The sequence below is a fragment of the Tachysurus fulvidraco genome, chromosome 19 (assembly GCF_022655615.1).
Source record: "Tachysurus fulvidraco isolate hzauxx_2018 chromosome 19, HZAU_PFXX_2.0, whole genome shotgun sequence".
NCBI classification, from domain to species: domain Eukaryota; kingdom Metazoa; phylum Chordata; class Actinopteri; order Siluriformes; family Bagridae; genus Tachysurus; species Tachysurus fulvidraco.
In genome coordinates, this window is record NC_062536.1 from 8686428 (window position 1) to 8708643 (window position 22216).

General features: G+C 35.7%; 1 protein-coding gene across 1 annotated transcript; it reads right to left on the reverse strand.

The window, feature by feature from the left end:
- Positions 1–3358: 3358 nt before the first annotated feature.
- On the reverse strand, positions 3359–21552 carry LOC113655863 (sodium- and chloride-dependent GABA transporter 2-like). Its single transcript, XM_027166694.2, has 16 exons — positions 21421–21552; positions 20881–21095; positions 20339–20473; positions 19169–19309; positions 18061–18157; positions 17446–17493; positions 16042–16171; positions 14725–14859; positions 12226–12329; positions 11956–12080; positions 10679–10791; positions 9311–9448; positions 8701–8803; positions 6319–6419; positions 5841–5987; positions 3359–4789 (listed from the first exon to the last, which is right to left on the reverse strand). The coding sequence occupies exons 2-16, from the start codon at positions 21080–21082 to the stop codon at positions 4631–4633; spliced, it is 1878 nt and encodes a 625-aa protein (XP_027022495.2). The 5' UTR covers positions 21083–21095; positions 21421–21552; the 3' UTR covers positions 3359–4630.
- Positions 21553–22216: the final 664 nt, after the last annotated feature.

Below are 22216 nucleotides of genomic sequence, written 5' to 3' on the forward strand. Positions count from 1 at the left end.
AATAGAACTGCACAGCACACATAATATTAAATGATATAATACATAATTAATGATGTCATGTTTTTGAATATAAGCAAAAAATTGTGGTACATTTTTCACAGCTACAGTATACTCATATTTGAAATGAAAATGAAAGAGTTTTTTTTTTTTAATAATAACAAACTTGTGCTTTGTCTCTTGTGTTCTGCTCACAAAATATCAAATAATAAAGTCTACCCAACCCCACAGCATATTTCACCATCAATAGCAAATCACAGGAAGTTCGTTTTAGGTTTGTCATTTGCCACAATCGTTATGTGACAGGCACAGAATTGCAGCTGTCAGTGCTGCTCTTTGTCACTCTATGCATGGTGTCCTCTAATCAATAGACGTTAATTACTCCTCTTTATGTAGGAGATTTTCAGGCAAGGGCAAGAAATACAATTAAAGCACATGAAATAAACTATGACATATTTAGCATATATTTTTTTAATCTTGGTGGGGACAGGAATCATAGGGATAGGATTATCTAATATAGGAATATCTGTTTTTGTGGGGACTGTTTTTAAATGTTTCCTTTTGCTTACTGAGGATGAGGTTACAGTTAGAGTACATGTAGATGGTATAGCATCAGTTACTTCGATTAATAAAGATAAAAAATTCTCACAAGAATAGGAAGACAAGCACTTGTGCACTTGTATGCATGTGATTAGCACTTACTAAGTACCTAGTAATACATTTCGTCTGCTATAAGTATTGAATTTGAAGATTAAAGATTCTCATAAAAGATTTATTTTCAGTAATGTGCAGGACAAAATCTTCTCAATAAGCCTGGAATTATATCATAAATTGTATGATGAGTGAAATCTTCTTATTACAGCAAATACATGCATTTGTCCTTACTCTTTAAACTCCTGTTAATTTTATTATTATCGATGTGGCTAATTTGTATCTGTAATTTTGGTCCCAACTATGCTGCTATAACAGCTTTCCCACTTTTCTAGTGGTTGTTTGTATTCGCTCCATCAGCCACAAGATAATTAGTAAGGTCAGTGTACCAATTCATCCCCAAAATGTTTAGTGGGGTTGAAGTCAGGGCTTTGTGGAGACCACTTGTGTTCTTCCAGACCAACCTTAACAAACCATGTCTTTATGGATTATGCTTAATTCACAGGGGCGTTGTCATGCTGGAAAATATATATTTGAGCCACCCTTGCTTCCAGTAAAAGGGAATGCTCATACTTTATAATCCAAACACATAATGTACAACTGTATGTTCCAACTTTGTGACAAGAGACTGAGGAAAACTTAACTGCCCACTGTCTAGACTGTGTAATGTAAGTAATTAGATAGAAGAGCTGGTGGCAAAGTGAGACAACAGGTGGTGCTCGTGCCTTAGAGCTCCAAGGTCTGCAGGAAGATACAAGTTGGTAGTGGAATGTGCTTCTTTCAGTGTGAATATATGTATGTGTGTGTTGCCCTGCAATGGTGTGGCATTTCCCAGCCTTGCATCCAGTGTTCTTAGGATAGATCGCAAATCTGCTACACTTTAACCTTGGACAGAATAAAGTGGTTACTGAAGATAAATGAATGAATAAAATTGGAAAACATCTATTTTTTATCTATTTTATCTAACTTTTTTACCTGAAGACATTGTCCTCCATCATGATCAACATTCAGGTCAGATAACCCAAGGATAATAAATTTACAGTAAAACTTTTTTCCCTTTCACCTTCAAGCTAGCTGCCTTTGGCATCCATATGCCTATGCAGCTTTTGCTTCATTTAATCAATATAAGGTTTATTGCAATGCATTGCATTGCACTATTGACTGGCATACATTCTGTAGACAGCGAGCTAATATTGTGAAGTCCCATCCATTAATACAAGGACATGGGATGTAAATGTCTTCAGTAATGAGCTCATCTGACAAAGAAATATATAAAGAGTGATATACAGAGACACACACACACACACACACACACACACACACACACACACACACACAGAGAGAGAGAGAGAGAGAGAGAGAGAGAGAGAGAGAGAGAGAGAGAGAGAGAGAGAGAGAGAGAGAGAGAGAGAGAGAGAGAGAGAGAGAGAGAGAGAGAGAGAGAGAGAGAGAGAGTGGTGTACTGATGCACAACTCACCTGTTCTTCAACTATTCTGTCACTTCAGTAAATGTCTCCCTAAAGAGACTCCATGAGTAGAATACCAATTTATGTCAAAGGCAGGGCTTCATGCAGTAAACCATCTAAGAAAGAACATAATGTACAGTCTGCACATCCTTATTTGTAAAATCTTATTTGTAAAATCTTTAAAATATTATCACAGTTAGTTTGCATGAACAGTTCTTGAGGACAAAGTCACACAGTGCTCTAATATGATGAAAAACTAACACCTTAAAATCATGTCATGTTCTTGAGTATCTTAGCATTATCAATTTTGTGGTATTTCTTTTCAAAATTGGGAAACCGTTGCATAGTATGTTCTGGCAAACCATTTGGCATCTCAGGAGAAGAAGATGAGAGCATACATGAGTTGCTTGACCTTAGAGCAGCTTTTGACACCACTGATCATTGTGTTTGGCTTGAAAGGCTAGAAATGTTGCTGGAGTTAAGGAAACATCCCACTCCTGGCTCAGGTCTTATATGGTTGACCATTATAGTTTGTAAATTGTGATTTCTCTACACGTATAAAGGTTAAATGTGGTGTTCCTTAAGTTTCTGTTATAAGCTTTATATATGCTGCATATGGGTAAAATTACTGTTAAACATGGTATTAACATGCTTATGCTGATGACACAATGCTAGGCAAGCTCAGAATCTGAGCGATAACGGGTAAAAATCTGGAAAATATAGAGACTAAAGTTTATATATAATATTTTGTTGTATCTGTTTTTAATAAAAGGTGATATAGTCTTAAAGAAGGCGATAGTCATGGTTTTAGTGCTAGTCATAGCCTGTCTAGTGTGTGGGCAAGATAAAATACCTAACAACTAAAATTTCATATCAAAGCACTTTGAAAACTTTGCAATTAAGATGCATTACATTTATAAGTTTTAAATTAGCTTAATAAGTTTTAAACTAAATTTACAGTTATAAATGTTAAAGCATAAAGCTGTTTCACTGTATTCAGTAGGTGCACATACTGTTACCTTAATCAGTACCTCAATTGGCCGGTAGATATAAACATATTTAATGTAATCCTTTTAGTAAAAATGAACATAAAATCATATATATTTTTTTGGATTTCATTGTGTGCATGTCGAAATGTTAAATACTGCCCTCTCCTGGAGTGACTTACATCAAAGATCCAATGGCAGATGACTTTTGAAAACAAAATAGTAAATAAAAAAAGCCAGTTTGTTTGTATTTGTGAATGTTTTTTAAAGAAATTATTTATTTAGAGGTATGAAACTAAAACCAGAAACAACTTTGTTACCAAATCTGACAAAAGTTGGTTAAATGTCCAAAAATGTCCTAAAATATTTAACTGTGTATTTTTTATTAAGAATCCTGATTTTCAAACCTGCTGAACTTGTTTACATGTAAGAAATTTTAGATTAAAGAGACTTCTTTATTAATTAAAGAGGATGCATGTGCCAAATTAAGAAACTAAATTATAGATTCATTTAATCATTCATTCGTTCATCTTCAGTAACCACTTTATCTTTGCAAGGGTAGCAGTGGATATGGAGCCAATCCCATACTGTAATTCATGCCTAGTGTGACACCAGTCCATCACAGAGCACCACACACACACACACACACACACACACACACACACACACACACACACACACACACACACACACACACACACACACAAGCTTATTCACACTTATGGGGAATTTAGCACAGCCTACCTGCATATCTTATAACTCATACATACACCAGAAATAGAACACATAATAAAAACAGGTATCAAATCTAAAAATACCACAAGGAAAACAAGAAATACCCAACATAATAGTGGTCATTTTTTGGTATTAGAAGTAGCTGGATTGTTTGATTGTATTCAAATACAGGTTTACAAATAAAGCCAAATATTTGACGTACAAAAATCTACACTCAAAATACTATAATTAGAGTTTTTCCTGTATTGTCATACAGTGGTGCTGCTTACAAGTAACTGAAATAATGGAGCAAAAATATAAAAACACCAGTTTTGGATGGCTATTACTAAGTCGGGTTACATTTGTCAACATGGATACAAATTTATATTTGAATAAATGTTGCATTTTTTTTTTTTTTTTTTTACAAAAAAAGCATATAAAATCCATATAAATCTACACTTAATTGACAACACTCAATCATGGCTCAGTCATAATCTATACTGAGAGGTCCCATTAGAAAAAAATTAACACTAAGATACCTGTATTATGGACAGCTACATCAGCAGTGCTTGCAGTAGAAATATCAGACCACCTTCAATCAAGCTTTACCAGTGAGCTTATATTGTTGTTGTTTTTTTTTTGAGGAAAGGGTGAAAAATATCCAGAATCTTAGTCAATAAATCAGCATCAGTTTCTTGAGATTGTGGACTGTAGCTGAGGCTTATTTCACTTGAGGTTTCATTATCTAGCAAAGAGTTTCTGTATCCATCCAGACAGCACGAGCTCAAATACTCTGTGCTGATGACACTCTACACTTCACATGTCAGTGGTGTCCTCCTTCAGATTTTTTTCCTCTGCACTTTTGTCTCCCTCTAGCTTTTGTGATTCAATGATGACACGCTTACACAGAGTTAGCCGAGGCTTGTTTGGGCTACGCTGTCGCAGGTCAGCAGAGGGTACAATCAGGTCACGGCCCTGCCAAGAATTAGATAGTCAGTACAAACACTTCAAAAGTGAGTAAGCAGGAAATAGTCAATGATTACCCAATGCAAATAAAGAATAAAAGACAATGGGATTAGCTGATTATAAAAAATAATCAGTGATAAAGTGCTGATGTTCCCATTATTCCCGACAAAGTTCATACTTTTCAAATGTTGAGAATCTTAAACTAACAGCTTTAACTCTGACTGAGCTGACCATGGAAATGCCTTGATAAACATAAATAAATATCACCATACATTATACACAATTATACACCTTTTTAAATCTGTTTATGTGGTGCAGCTGCTGTGCAAGTCTCCTCAAGAGACTTGTACGTTGGTACTATAAAAACAATAATGCTTTAGAATAACTTCTGTTTTTGTATTACAGCCAGATTTATTGTCAGAGCTACTGTTATAGCAAATTCATGAAATTCAACAGCATTGTGGTGCTGTTTTAAATAATTGTTTTACTGAGAATTATTTCAAGACATTTTAACCAGAAAGTGACAATAAAAATTTAAAGGTTTGAAGCAAAACATATGATGTCTCTGGCCTGCCCATAAACTGTTAACCCATTAAGAGAATCATAAAGCATGCACCTGTTTTAAAGTGGGTCGCTTACATGTAATTTTACTTGGTTTATAAATGTTACCTAAAAAATCTCTAAGCTCTTCTAGAGCTTTTTTCTACAGATTGTATGTGACATAATATCCATCAGAGAGGTTTAAAAGAGAAATCCTTTTAATGCTCTGTTTATGAACTATGCATTAAGTATAGTTATAAACTACTCCGTTTTTTTTAGCAAAAATAAAATAAATAATAAAATATTTACTGCATGATGATAGAAAGCATTTTGTAGTTAGAGAAGCTGCTAGGAATATTTTTCATGCCTTTTCTTTCAATTTTTGATCAAAACAATTTACAAATGCAGCAGAAACTCCTACAAATAACATTTTGGGTTTACAGCTTACAGATTCAGATTTCCTCACACATCACACAATACCTAATGGGAGATATTTTGTATATTTATATAGTTGAATTACCCTCAAGATGTGGACCAGAATGAAGATGGGGATACAGATCATCGGCGTGAGAGTGAGCAGGGCAGCGATTGAGGAACTCCAGCTGGGTATGAAGTCTGTTGAATCACTGGGGGGTGTAATGCTGATCAGATCATACAAAAGAGTGGCCTGAAGTGCCATTAGAGAGGAGGGTAGAGAGTCAGATAGTGAGACAGGAGAGACAAAGGAAAAAACACTTGGACACCAAGTTTTTTTCTCTTCTCATCCCTCTTTTTTAATAACAGAACAGCATTGATTAGATCCCTGATGCTCCTTAATGGGTCTGTGTTTGGATTCTGCCTCGTTTATAAGTATCTATAGATCAAAATGAACTTCAAATGATTGTTTAACAATTGATTTATCAATGAGATATGAAGCAAACTATTTCTGCTGAGAAAGAACAATGAATGAAAGAGTAGAGAGATAAAAGATAAATGTAATAAATGTACTAAACACTTACTCCACAGATCAACGGGGTAATGAAAAGCCAGCAGTACTTCAGTACAGACAAGGGAGGATATCCTATCATGTCCTCGATGTTCTCAAAGAAACGGTCTGCACCTGTAGAATTGTACTCAGATCATTTACTTATTTTATTTAATCAGAATCTGTTTCATGTTTTCATGTGGTTCCTGTTAATTATTTAATTTATTACTAGGCAGAAGCAAAAATATCTATCAATAGAACAAGACTTGATATTAGATTTTAAAAAAGCCTTAATATTTATTTTTTCTTATATGAGAATTTTAGTTTTCTTATATGAGAATATTAATGATAATTGGAAAAAGCCAGGAAGTTGAACCGATTATCCTATTCATTTATTTGTCTACTTGTTTAAAATGATCTTGTCATCATACAGTGTTAAAATGCTGTAACATTTTTGTTTAATCACTTATTACTGCCTCAGAAAAAAACACAAATGTACCAAATGGCTACTAACTTTTTTTTTGTCTCTGAAGATCTGGTACACTGTATCTGTGACAGACACACTGATGTGTACAATAAAGTTATATTTCTTTTCTCATAATACTCCTGTAATATGTGTAAAATGTGTCCTAAGCGACACATTTAGAATTTTTTGTTTTGAGAGCAACAGGGCACACCTAGCATGTGCATTGGCACGCCACCTGAATCGCCCCCTTCCATTTCACATTAGAAACGGAACATACAACCCAGACCCCAAATGAAAAATCTTTGCTTAAAAGTTATTCCCACTTTACAGAGCTGTCTCAAATGTTTCTCCTAAAAGTTGGAAGCAAACACAGAATGTGACAAAAAAGAGACATGAAGTTTTTAAAGAGTTCAGAGGGATTAGACCATTCTTGGCAGTGTCAAAACTCAAGCAGGCATCTCCTGATCACATTGCAATGTCTTTACCACTGAAGCTTGTAATTAACATAAAAACATAATGTTTTGCTTGCCAACAAGGCACAAAATTGCAGCCATCCAAACACATGGGCATAGCCCAAGCCAAAAAAAATAAGAAGCTTTTCAAATTCATTCAAGGTATATTCCTGCCTTGCCTTCAGTGTTCAGATAGGCTCAGGTCTCAGTGCAAACCTGACTAGGAAAACTCTGTTATCGGTGATGAATAAATGAATGAAGTAATAAAAAATAATATTTTTGTATTAGTTTCACTTAGTAGTCAAGTACTGTAATTGTTCAAATGTAAAAGAAAGATTTGCACAGTAGCATTATTATTTCAAGGGGATTAAAAGCTCTAATCCAAATACAATTTATAAATGCTCAATAAAATGTATTCTGTATTCATTTTGTTAGCAGTTGGATTGATGGATTTATTTTTCTTACTTTGAAGCACAATAAATAATGAGGGGTGAGGGATGGGTAAAGAGACCTGTGTATTTACCATACCCCCAATTTTTTCCTAGCTGTGTAACTACAACCTGAATTCTAGAACGAAAAAGAATTTCTCTGCAACTGTAAGTATACCTGAAAAGAATGAGTGTAATTCTATTTAATATGCTTTTATATCCTTCATATTATTTCTTTATATTATTTATATTCTTCTTTTTCTACTTCTATGGTAGTCAATTAATTTTTGTCAATTTCGCTTTTATGTCACTGGAAGTCATAAAAAAACATTTCACTGCATTTTTCTACTGCGTATGGTTTGTGTTTGACCAATAAAATTTGAATTAAAAATTTGGTAGCATATTTAAATGAAAATTTTTGAGTTTACACACCACATGTTACAACTAGGGTACATTATCTGAGGAGAAAAGCCCTCAGACTAATGAATAACATTATTCCAACTTCTCTTTCCTATTTCTCATTCCTTTTTGTCAGAAATTTCTCACTTCATTAAGCAACTTATTTGACACAGATTATTAGCATTTAAAGTGGTTAATCGTACTTTGAATAATAATTAAATTACCAGCGATGATGGGACATTGTTAACTAATAAATTATGATTTCACTGCTATTGCAAAAACCTTCTCACTAGGTAACAAATGGAGTGTGTGTATGGTACTATGATCTAATATGTAATATAGTATAATATATGCAAGGATGCAGACCAGCACTTTGAATAGGGAAATTGTATCCTAACAGGTTGATTTGCACTCATGTGTCTGTTCATGCAGTGAGATCATGTTTCATGCAGTTTTGTGTTATTTATTAGTTAAATGAATTCTTATTTGAGCAAAGAATATAGAAACAAAAAAGACCTTCTGAAATGATAGATTATATATTTTGCTTGAACAAAAATCTTTTTTTGTAATTTTTGTATTTTTTTTTTTTATAATCTGGCCAACATACTTCACTATGCATAATCCATATATACAATGAACTGCATACATAATTCTTGTCTGAAGAAGCTTACCATACACCCAGGCAATGACCACAGTCTCAAAGCAGGCAATGAGGAGCAGGTTTGTTCCACTGGGACCGTACGTATCTATCAGCTTAAAAAGGTGGAGCCCACCCTGTGTGAGAGAAAAACACACATAAACGCAGATTCTGGTTATTCTGGTTCACCCTGTTATTGGCTTTTATTTTTTACTATTTTTTTGTTTTATTATTTATTTCATCAGTAGATTGTGAATGTGAATGCTGGCACTGTCAAGCTACCATTTTTAATCTGCTCAGCTCAACTGTAGGTCACTTTGGATAAAAATGTTATTATGGAATGTTATAATGGTATTATAATGTGATTTATTGTTGTGTCATTTATATTATCATGACATGTGGTAGCCTGAGATACCTCTACAAATTTGGATTCTACTTTAAAATTCTGAAAACTACAAGTTTACCTGAACTAAAAACTGTGTCTCTAACAGTACACAAACAGTACTCTATACTACAAGTAATGTTTTAGCTCTACATGTAGTACAAAATAGAGACACAGTCCAGGTAAGCTTGTAGTTTTCAGGATTTTAAAGTAGAAACCAAATATTTTAGACCCTGCTTTAAGAGTCTCTCTTATTCAGTACCCGAGTGACTAGAGGAAGGCCCAGCAGGAAGCAGACCACGGCAATGAGCAACACCAGAATCTCTCTGCGCTTTGGCTTCCTCAGAATTCCAGGGAAAACATCGGTGAGTGCTGTGGCAAGACTCTCCACACACACAAACTGAAACACAAACAGTGTCGAAGACATTTTAAGGTTTACTGCTGATCTGAAGCTACATCACTGTTACTAAATGGTGAGAAAACATTAAATATCATCACTTAATCTCATTAATCTTAATCTTAATATCATCACTGAAAATACAGAGGAGTAAACAGGTGTAATTCTAATTTATTATATAAATACTAGCTAATTGGAGTAAATAGATACAAATACAAATATGAAGACTGGTCAGGTATCATGCTTGTGGGTTTGATAAAAGTAATAAAATATGAAGCTCAATGTGAATGTAGACCGATACACAGACTGTAATCACTCATTCATCCATAGTATCTGTAGCCTGGTTAAAGTCGTGGAAGTTTATATTTGGTTATTACAGATCAGGTAGATACAACCTAAAAGAACAACTGCACTGTTACAACAACTGCACTGCAACTGAATGTCATTAAAAAATGCATCCATATTATCTTGAGGAGATCATGAGTTGGAATCCTGACAATCAGCATATGCAGCAAAAGTCCTCTCTGGGATAGCAAACTCTCACTTATCTGTCAATCATCTCAACACTAGCCAATTGTTGGCATCTGTGAGCTCATGTATGTGGAGGAGTTTACATAGATTTGGCTTTTTTCAGAGAATGTTACGATGCCATGTGATGTAGCGAGATGCAGTTAGCTGGCTTCATGCATCTCAGGTGGAGTTTTTATCTGGCTCACTTAGTAGGGCAGGGTGCAAATAGGAGAGAAGGGAGGAGGTGGGGGACATTCTCGTTTAGGCTTAGGCCTTGTTCACTTTGAGTTTAAATCCAAAGAAAGGAGCAATAAACAGATACACATAATAGCATATGCGAAGCTGTATCCATTTATTGAATCTGTTCATATATGGCATTGTGATGTCTTTTTCATTTAGTACTGAACAGCCAAAGAACTGTTTCAATAGTGTTTTGTCCTTTATTTTCTTTATCCGGTTCACTTCTGTTCCATTAAACAAGATCAGACAGGTTACTGCAGAACGTGTTCATCACTCTTTTGTTTGGTATATCAAGTTTCTCAAATTTTTTTTTTACTACATGTACGAACCCAGACACTGCTGCTGTGACTTATGTTACGATAACATCGGGGCTGTGTTTATGATCTTATAAACTAAAGAAGCTTTTATTCTGGAGGGATGTATGTATACTGTATATTAAATAAGCTCTAAAGTGAATATTGTGATTCAATCAGGCAGACATACCTGACTGTCTAGTCCAAGCAAGAGAACCATCATGAAGAACAGAACAGACCAGAACTGAGGGCCTGGGAGTAGAGATAGGGCTTTGGGGTATGCTATAAAAGCCAGGCCTGGACCTGCAAAAACAAGAACAGTTCACCATATTACTGAGGGCATTATGATAATTGCTTTCTTAGTATGTACTTGCCGTCGCTGTGCTCTATGAAACAGACAAAATGAAACACTAGATTACTTGCAATGGTGCGATGAAGTAACTGAAGGATTAAATTAGTTTGATCTCATTAACAGGGGAAAGGAGCTTGACAAATAAACCCTTGCTGATGTGTGGGACTGAAGCACATTCTGCAGGATGTGTGTGTAGTGTATTCATACTCTTTATTTGAACTATGTCTTAGCACTTACTTTTTCTGACTTGCTGTCCTAACACAGCTGGCTTAACTCATCACTTTATGATTAGGTTTTAATATGTGTGTTTTTGCCAGGAAAAAACGCATCTGAACTCCACATAAAGGCTAGAAATTTAGATTTTTATTTTTCAAAATGTATTATTTTTTATAATCAAACTTTTATTGGGGGGCACGGTGGCTTAGTGGTTAGCACGTTTGCCTCACACCTCCAGGGTTGGGGGTTCAATTCCCGCCTCCGCCTTGTGTGTGTGAAGTTTGCATGTTCTACCCTTGGGAGTTTTCTTCCGGGTACTCCGGTTTCCTCCCCTGGTCCAAAAGACATGCATGGTAGGTTGATTGGCATCTCTGGAAAATTGTCTGTAGTGTGTGATTGTGTGAGTGAATGAGAGTATGTGTGTGTGCCCTGTGATGGGTTGGCACTCCGTCCAGGGTGTATCCTGCCTTGATGCCCGATGACGCCTGAGATAGGCACAGGCTCCCCGTGACCCGAGGTAGTTCGGATAAGCGGTAGAAAATGAATGAATTCTTATATTTTAATGTACATTGTTATTAGTAATAGTAATATTATCTGTCTGCCATCCTTTTGTTTTTGTTAGTAGTGTTCTTCAGTTTCTTCTTAATTTTCTTCCCTAATGCAAATCATGCAGATATAAAACTTTCTCAATAGGTAGTCCTCCCTCCTGCTACCTTGTGAAACAATTTTTTTTCAACATAGTTTGATCCTCAACAGATATTCAAACATGTTTAGGAACATTTCATTAGATCTTGATTCATTCTTCTGGATGCTAGCTTACAACCTAAAATGCTCAGATACTTCTGAATGGAAAAGTGAGTATTTTCCAATACAATGTTCTTAACAAATTTAAATGATACCTGATTGCACTATATCCTCCATAGGCAAGGACAGCTCGTGAGCCATGTAGCCCAGGATAGAGAACACAGCAAAACCTGCAAAGATGCTGGTGCCACTGTTCAGGGCACAAAGAGCGATGCAATCTCTGTTGGTACAGAACACATAAAACTGTTTGTCACACACATTATGCAAACCAAACATACAATTCTTAATTATGTCAATAAACAACCAGAAAATGTGCAAGGTAGGCATGTTTAAAGTGTGTCATGTTCAGAAGAGGGTCCACTAACTTGTAGCAGTTATTGTGGTATTTATTATAGCTTCCCAAAGCAGTTAGGGCTCCTTGACACACAGCATAGGAAAAAAACACTTGGGTCCCTGCATCACGCCAAACCTAAAGAAAGAAAGACATGAAAGAGGATGGAAGAAAACAAAGTAAATAGGCAAAAGCGAACAGATTGCACATGGTTTTGTCTCTGGATCTCAAATAGCCTTTCATATGCCAGCAGTTATTGTGTATTCTGTAGCCTGAGTAGTCTTTTCTCTCTCTCTCTCTCTCTCTCTCTCTCTCTCTCTCTCTCTCTCTCTCTCTCTCTCTCTCTCTCTCTGTGTGTGTGTGTGTGTGTGTGTGTGTGTGTGTGTGTGTGTGTGTGTGTGTGTGTGTGTGTGTGTGTGTGTGTGTGTGTGTGTGTGTGTGTTTGAGGGGAGTGTTTGGTGGTGCGCACATCTGGTTAACATGAGCAGCACTGCCAAGTTGACTTTCCATTTCCTCCTAACTACCACTTCCTGTGTGATTACATTAGGATCGGAACAAATTAAACTGTTAAAAATACTATACAATTGTGCTGATAAATGTTTTAGTAAAATATCCCATATTCTTTCTTATTGTAGCACAGTGATCCAGTGGATAGTGATGCCACCTCACAGCTCCAGGGTCCCTGTATTAATGCTTATGTCTGGAACCCAGTATTATTGGGATCCTCCAGAACCATTCATTGATATTCTCTACTTTTGGTTGTTAAATATACTATTTAAATATATCTATTAAAAAAGACTTCTTGTAGGAAAATCTTTTTACCTGTTTTTAAAGATTATATAATATTCTAATTATAAACATAAAACCAAAGTGTCACCAAAATGTGACAAACAATTTCTAACTAGAGATGTATGTGGCCAAATATCACCTGCATTTCTACAGAATACATGAACACCATTTGTGGGGGTCAGGGATAAGTCAATTCTGCAAAGTAGCCAAAAATATGGTTTTAAGCCAATAACATAATAAAGTGTTTAACCTTGCCTCGGTGGTGAAGCAATTTAGTCTGCCTAAAGATCTGACAGTATAAATGACCAAAGTACAAGCAGACTAGGATCATTGATGGTTTCCTCTTATAAACACAAGTTCTTTAAACTTTGGCAATAAAGTAGTTATTCTACAAGTACATACTATACATTTTATAAATGTGGATTAATGCACTTTTCCCCTTTTTCACATTTTGGAGTAGGCATGTTATAATGCTAGAACACGTAAAAGAGAAACAGTTCAGGAATAATATTACTTATGTCCAAATTTGACCACCTGAAGCATTTCCACAAACCATCAAACACTGATTGAATAGCAATTTGTCTAACCATCTCAAATGCATAGTGCAATAATAGAGCCATTTTCCTCCATAACATTGAAAATGGTGTAATGAACTGCATACCCCAGCATCCCATACACCCTCAGATACAACCCCAAACAATAGCACTGCACATGCTCTTTCAGTGCCATCTCAGACGTAATTCCTGGTCCATTTAATGTTTAATCTCTGCCTCATCTGTAATTTGTATTTATAAGACCCTAAAGCTAATCCTGTCAGCACCCTAAACATTGTTTCTTACCGCAAAGCAATAGAAACAAAATATACAAAAGATGAGACCACACCCTTTCCTGTGCATTTTTCTCTATATCCCTGTTAGCAATCGTTTTACTGACTTCAGAAGTAAGGAAGTTCCACTTGGAACAAAAAGAAAACTTCTGGCTGAAAAAGCGTGTGTGGTCTACAGTAGGAGTTCTCTTATGAAGAACTAGAACAAAGAGAACGTTGTGTTGGCATTAGACTCAAAACATGCAAGTCTGATCTAAAAAGAAGGTCTGTATTTTCTGTGCTAATGCATGTCTGGTGATATGGCGTGGACAACAATGGTCAAAGAAAGCACAGAAATGCATGAGTGAGAAAAACCCAAGGGCTAAAATGAACCCTACTACAGCCCAAATTGCAGTTTGTGTCACAGGACACAGGAAGTCAACCAGGGGTGCTGAAACACAGCCAACATCATTAACAGTGGTCAGCATTCAGCATTCATAGATATTCGATGCGATGTGTCATAATATCATATCTCTGACAAAAGCCATAAGAACCTTAAAGAAGCCAAGACTCGAAATAAGTAAGTGCTTTGCCAGTGATTTCTGGCCTTGAAAAAGCCTTCAATGATATGATTATTACATGTAAACACATTATGCACTGTAATCGTAATGCTGCCATGCATTATTAATGTTTAATTGCTAGTTAGTCAGTTTAAATACTAACATTTGCTTGGATTGAATGCAGTATGCAGAGCATATCTTTATCCATACTGATAATGTAGTCAAAAAGTATATGTGCAATGAAAGAATTGATCCCAGAATTGTGAATCCTACGGTAAACCGCCCCTGCTGTTTCAAGCGTCCTCTGATGTGTCTCTGAACAAGACAATGAAACATGCTTACCAAAACGTAATGCTTATTTGCATATACACACACTTACCTCAGGATTGTAGAGTTTGGAGATATCAGGGTAGAGGTAGTAGCTGATTCCTGCTCCAGCACCAGGCAGAGTGACTCCTCGGAAAAACAGAATCAGCAGCATGATGTATGGGAACGTGGCTGTGAAGTAGACCACCTTGAAGACACATATCACACATAATTACTATTACAACTGTAATAATGTACAGTTATTGAAGTAACTTTAGACATTTTTATTCAACACATTGTATATTTTTGTCATTACCATCCTAGACCATCACAAATTGGGAGCAAACAATTTATCATGAGTTTCTGAATTAATAAAATAATGCCACTGATATGTTGATGTCTAAAGAATGAGTGCCAATGGTTTAAGGACAACATTCATCTCCTACTCTCAGCTCACTTTTGGATAAAGTTCAGGGTGATCATAAATTAAACAGTGCTGGATTCAATGGTGCTTTATTTCTTCTGCCAATATTGCACAAGATGTCCGGAGTCATGACTAGCACATGCTGTAACTGAGACATTTTTTCTAACTCGACCCCAGTGCATAATCTGTTGTCTGTAGTTATGTCTGAACTTTAAATGATAGTGTGTGCAACTTTGTACAGATGTCCTTTCAGAGAGACAATTTAGAGAAAAAGAAAAGCATATGTATATGTATGTATGTATGTATGTATGTATGTATGTATGTATGTATGTATATATACATATATATATGTATACCTAAGTATTAAAGTATTTGTTTTTGGCTAGCTAACTCAGCTCCCAATTAATGTTACCCACTTGCACACACATTAATTGTAAACCTCTACATAGTCTATATAATCAACAAATTGTTAACACAAGGTTCATATCTATTATTCTATTCTATTTCTAGTCTATTTGTGTGTTTATTTGTTTGTTAAGCAAAAAAAAAAAGCATCCAGCGATGGTAGTAATTAAGCAGGTTTACATTCCTTAGGGAGACCACAAAAGGTTATGACCAGGCTGCAACATTATCCCTCAGGATACAAAACACTGTCCCAGTCCCATATGTTCCATACTATTAAAAGATTCATTAAAGGCTTTAACATTTACACATGACATTTCACAAAGTGTAATGATAGTTTAAAGTATCAGTTTGAGGCACACTTCCATCATAATTGCGGTTAATGTTTGGGTCACTGTGTGTGTGTGTGTGTGTGTGTGTGTGTGTGTGTGTGTGTGTGTGTGTGTGTGTGTGTGTGTGTGTGTGTGTGTGTGTGTGTGCGTGCGTGCATGCGTGCGTGCGTTTGTGTGTGTGTGTGTGTGTGTGTGTGTGTGTGTGTGTGTGTGTGTGTGTGTGTGTGCTTACCTTGCCTGTGGTCTTGACTCCTTTCCAAATGCAAAAGTAACAGATAATCCAGACAAGCAAAAGACAGAGTGTCAGGTCATAGTGTGGTGGGCCCAGGAAATCATCACTGGAAATCCTCTGCACACGATAACTGAGGACACACACAGACACAGACACAGACACAGACACAGACACAGACACAGACACACACACACACACACACACACATACACAGACACACACACACACACACACACACACACACACACACACACACACACACACACACAGACACACAGACACACGCACACATGCACACACACACACACACACACACACACACACACACACACACGCACACATACACACATACACACACGCACACGTGCAGACACACACTGTTAGATGGAATAAGCAAACTTCCCCAACAATGTTTTCTTTCTATAAGAGCATGTACTAGACAGGTGGATGTGGCTCAAATTTATAATTCTGTCTAAATATTCTTCTCTGAAATGCAGCAAGGTGGACATGTTGGTTTATATACATGTCACCATCTCCAAACAGTAAACAATTGCATAATAGCATGAGGAACACAGATGTTTCAAGTTTAGGTTTGAGGGTTCTAGTTTAGACATGCCGTTCTCATCAAGCTGTCCTGCAGTAATGCCTACATTTCCTGACCATATGTGCAAATATATAGGAATGTGCAATGTAAAATCTGCATTTTTTCTAAAAAAAAAAAAAAAAAATTAAATGTGTCTGAGAAAGAATTTAAAAGTGAAACAAGGAATTATTCCCTACATTCAACCCATTCTTTTATAATGTGTGCATGTGTGTACCATAAATCTTTCTACGTATCTATGAGATTTACACTGGCCATTAATTTGTTTCCATTATTATTTATGCTTATTACATGAACATAGTCATGAACAAGTCTTAGATAAGAGTTGAAAACAGAGTTTCAGTGTTTTTGGTCGGCACATGACTACATAGGTTTAAATTTTGATCATAAAGTTTTGAAATAGAAGATTTGTAAAAACCCTTTTCCCCCTTGTTAATGTATTCTTGACCTACATCGACAGTTCATTTTGACACATTTTTTCCATTTCTACTTTCTCTACTTCCTCATTTTACTCCATTATTCCTACAATCCATTCGCATATCTCAAACAAAGAGAGATTTGACAATCTAGTGCTGAGAAGAGGCCACTTAGTCTTGGCTGGGCTTTCAGAGTACACACACACACACACACACACACACACACACACACACACACACACACACACACACATCTTTTTTTTTTCCTGTATGTGTCATTTTCCTGTATGTGTGTTCACTACATATTCATAAGTGCTACATGTTTAATCTTTTAATCATGTTTAATGAACAAACTTCCCAAAAGTGTGATTTTATAATTGAACTTACAGCCAGTATTCCTCCTCTGGAGAGACAACCTTGTCGGTGAAATTGACACTGTAGGAAACAGGATGCATGTAAGTCTATAAATATCCAAAATAAAAACAAACTACAAAATAATTCTCTCTGAAACGTTTGTGTGTATATACTGTATATATATAGTTTTGTATGTATCTCAGATAGAGTACACATTGTTGCATAATAATCTGAAGAGTAGGGAATTTACACGGTTCTCCAGCAGCACAAAGATACAGTAAAATCAAGTCATTATTAGTGACACAAAAATGAAAATGGGTAGAAAAAAAGCAATTCTCAAACATTAGGTAATACTTTGTGCTTTATAATTCTACATTTTGTGCTAAATTATAGTATTGTTTCTGTGTGTGTTTGCATAATTTGTGTTTAAAATCTGCTTAAATGTGTTTGCATAATTTTCACCTTGGATAGTGAACATATAAAACTTTTAATCTAATCTAGTACAGGCCAAATAATATTTGAATGAATTTGAAATCTAGATATATAGAAGACACCATGTTTAACGTAATTAGAAATGTTTTTGCCAGTTTTGGCTGTACACATTTCATTGTAAGCTTAACTGTTGTTCTCATGTGCGGATGTATTTACCTGTAGTTTTTTGTTCCATTGTGCAGGAAGGACAAGTCAGCATCTGTCCCATTCTGGCCAGAGTTCAGCAAGCTTGTGTTATGATTGTGACAATATGCTGTAGACAATGGAAGCCTCCAGTGAGCTTGAAAATTGTTATCCAAATATTTACCAAAAGTAGAATTACTGATATAAAGCATTTCATTTTTCTCTTGCAAACTCATTGACTCATTCAGGGTATAGTGTAAATATTGTGTGTATTACTGTGTGTAGATAATAAAAGGGATTTAGCCTATTCATTAGGAATAGACATGCAGAGACTTATATTTAACCCATAACACCAAACACCTACCCATGATTCAAAATGCCAAAAATGTTTCACAATACTTTTATATGCATATTTTTATATCTAACTTTGACTAATCTAATATATTAAAGTTAAATACTTTAAAATGATTATTATCACCAACAAGAAGGAAGAACCTGCTTAATAAAAAAATCTACCGTTACCTCAGGGCAAAATCCTTTAAGACCTTGATTGATGCTGGTTTGTTTGGTTCAGTAAATTTGGGAATTATGTTGATGAGCCAAAGGCTGTGTAACTGCTCACTTTCAACTGGATATAAATTTATTTGCATATCGGTTCTTTGTATATTCTATTTTATTTTGTTTCTATTTTTATCTAAAGTTAATGTTAATTCCATTATTTATTTGTTTGTTTGTTTGTTTGTTTGTTTAATTTTTTGGACTGTATTTTTATAACAATCTGACTATTTTTATATAACAAGGATCGTCGTAAAAAGTATTTCACTGCATTTCGTACTGTGTATGATTGTGTATGTGAAAACTGAATTTGATGACCAACAAAATGTATATACTAGATTTATAATGATTTAAAAGTGGATGGTTCCAATGTCTTTTTTTTCTTTATGCACCACACTTTGGTTTAAACGTTTCTTTTAAACGCATTTACTGCTTCACGGTCGGACCTAATTATTTATTGTTGATAAACTGCAGATACGCAGCAGATAGAGTTCTTTCTGAAAAGTACTGTACTGCGGTATTCCTTTGAACAAAATGTTTTTGATTATTTTTTGTTTTGTTTTTAATATTAAAGAGGTTGTTTTACGTGTGTTCCATTCGTTGTTACAGGAGAGCCAAGGCAATGCGCTCTGGAAACAGCTGAAGAGGTAGAAAGCTGCCCAGGCAAGGACCACAATGTAGTAGATGTTCAGGTAGATCACAATAACTTGAGATGCAATACCAACTCCTGTGGATACCACAAGTATAAACACAAGGTTAGACTGCATGGCATTAGTCATCACAAATGTCATTGACTGCATGGCATTAGTCATCACAAATGTGTCAGGTGTGCAGAGTCTGAATGACATATCCTTTTTCAAGTCCTCGTGAAGTTTTGAATATGTTTCATTGATTGTGGCATTAAATGTGCCATTTAATACATTTCATGCATCAAATTTATTCAGGGGTTTTTTTTTTTGGCTTTATTATGTGAAAGTGTCAAGAGAAATATTTTAGCAAGATACTATAGCTAAACTATATCTACTCACAGCAAGTACAGGTAAAAGACACAGAAATTGGATACGTGGATACGAACAAACTTAGCAGATGCATATGAATCATTCACTGAAATGTGTCTAACATTATATAGCTAACACAGTATACAAAGTGACATCGCTGTCAACTGTAAAGGGAAAATGTAGAACAGTCATGGAAAACCTGGAATCTGCTACCGAATAATTGACTTGCGCTGTAAACTCAAGAAAAGCTCTTCATTCATTTCCTTTCACTCTCCTTTATTGCATTTCCAGTCATTGAGTAGGATGTCCTTTTTTTTTTTTTTCAAATTAAAGCTATATAGCATCAAATCTCCAATGTGTAGACTCCTCTGTCCTGTCGAGTAATGTTGGTTAAAGTTGGTTGCATTCGCTGTGCACTGAAGTTTTAATGGAGGTTTATACGTGTAATTACAAATTAGAAAATATAGCAAAACGTTTTTTCTTTTTTGTTGTTGTTGTTGTTGGTTTTGTGTTGTTTTAGATTTACATATTGTTTCTACAAAGGTAAAGCCATATAACATTGAACCCCAAAAGAAACAGTATTCAAATAAATTCAGATTTTTACTATGGTACAAAATTGAGACATATTCTGTTTTTCTATATTTGAGTATATCCTGTTTTTCCATGTTTATGCAGATGTGAGTTAAATCTGCAGCTGTGAGTTAGCAAACTACTCACAATTACATTTTAAAAGAGAACAAGAGTAAAGTGGAAATTACCTTCAAACATAGGACATATCTTCCTCCAGGCTGTGATCCCTCCTTCACTGGAGTACTGACCCAGTGCAGTCTCCAGGAAAAAGATAGGGATGCCACAGAAGACGAGGAAGACAAAATAAGGGATGAAGAATACCCCTAAACATAAATACAAGTGAGCCTGGGATTATTTAAGTCGATTTTTTTGCTGTAGAGGAAAGAACAGAGTAAAATAAACAGAAGCAACCTTCAGCTCATTATTCTTAACAAAAAGACAGGATTTTTAAAAGGCCTGCTTACAGGCATCCGTTTCCGAACATCAACAGCTGTTTTGTGTTAAAAAGTGCAGGACCCTGTATGGGCATGCACTATTCTTCCTCATGAACATTTCAAAAGACTCATTGATATGTAAGTGAAAGCAATTTACTGGTCTGTTTAATCCAGCCTTTATTTGCTGTATCTTGGATATTAATTCTGCACATCACTATAAAAGAAAACAAAACTCAAATCCCAGACATTCTCTCTCCTGCCATTGACCCCAACTTCTCTTTTTCTCTCAGCCTTACCTCCCCCATTCTTGTAGCAGAGATAAGGAAAGCGCCAAACGTTGCCCAGGCCAATAATTTCACCAGTCATGGACAGAAGAAACTCTGTCTTGTTGGCCCACTTCTCTCTCTTCTCTGGCGTTGTTCCTTCGTTCTTCTCACTCCATATCTGGGGATCCTCGACAGGCTCGGTCGCAGCGTCTCGTCCTCTGGCCTCTGGCATTATGACTATCTTTCTGTAACACACAGACACATTGTAGTTTCATCAAACCTTTTATGCATTTGTTATGCTTTCTTCTGCATGCACATGTTTACATTTCAGCAGTCCTGTTCAGTAGGATCACACTGTGCCTGTGAAAAACACCATAACTAGTAATAATTAGCCATGAAATTGGAAATCGCACAACATTTTTGTTTGTTTGTTTTTTCAATGCAGAAATTATTCATTTACACAATTAGCCTTATATAAATAAATAAAAAATACTGCATGCACAATGCATTGAATGCTTTTTTTAATGGATGAAGCAAGGGGGAAATGTGCAGTTAGGTTTGCAAACTCACCATAGATTTCTTGTGCTCTCGGTGCAAGCAAGCGAAGAAGTCCTCAAAGAAAAGAATGCGCTCGGAATGAGTTCTGTGTGGACGTAAACGGGGCTCGTGAGAGGATGGGCGTGATTAGAAACACACGCGGGGGCGTGTACAAAGAGCATGCTGACTGTGAATGGCAAATGTGCATGCAGCTTGGATTGTTTCTCTCCATCCACGACACACCATGTATTTATGGGGTCACTTTGTGCACAGTGCCATGCTGAAACAGGACTGGGCCTTTTAGGTCGCCTGAAGGACAATATAAAGACATTCAAAGACATATACATTATTCTACTGTCATGGCAACAATTTGGGATTGAACCATATATGGTTGTGAAGTTCAGGTGGACATCTGAATCCTTTGGAATATAATGTATCTTGTTCAGATGTATATATCTGGCGGATCTTTGGGTTAATGAATCATTTCTGAAAAGCCGATTTTGGAAAATAATCTCAAACAAATAGATCATAGGATTCCCTCAGATTTATCAGTATTTTCTGGTCACAATTCTCGAATTATGTTCATTTGAAAAGCGTTAAAAAAAATAAAATAAAGGCAGAGAAATTTATAAACGATTTGTTCCTCAGAATATAATGATCAGAGATGACTCGGTTCTTTTAGTCGGCTCTTTTAGTTCAGGCAAATCGTCTGCGTCTTTTTTTTTTTTTTTTTCTTTATGTAGATGTAGGTAACATTTAAATATTTGTTGTAAATGAATAAATCAGTAGTGACATGAGACCTATGTTCGAGGGAGATTTTATTTATTTA

Coding starts and splice junctions, on each gene's coding strand:
- LOC113655863 (XM_027166694.2), bottom strand. CDS start 21,082: ATGCCAGAGGCCAGAGGACGAGACGCTGCGACCGAGCCTGTCGAGGAT. Junction 14,860..16,041: donor GAGTCAAGACCACAGGCAAG/GTAAGCACACAC, acceptor TGTGTCTTCAAG/GTGGTCTACTTCACAGCCAC. Junction 6,420..8,700: donor GGTCATTGCCTGGGTGTATG/GTAAGCTTCTTC, acceptor ACAATTCTACAG/GTGCAGACCGTTTCTTTGAG.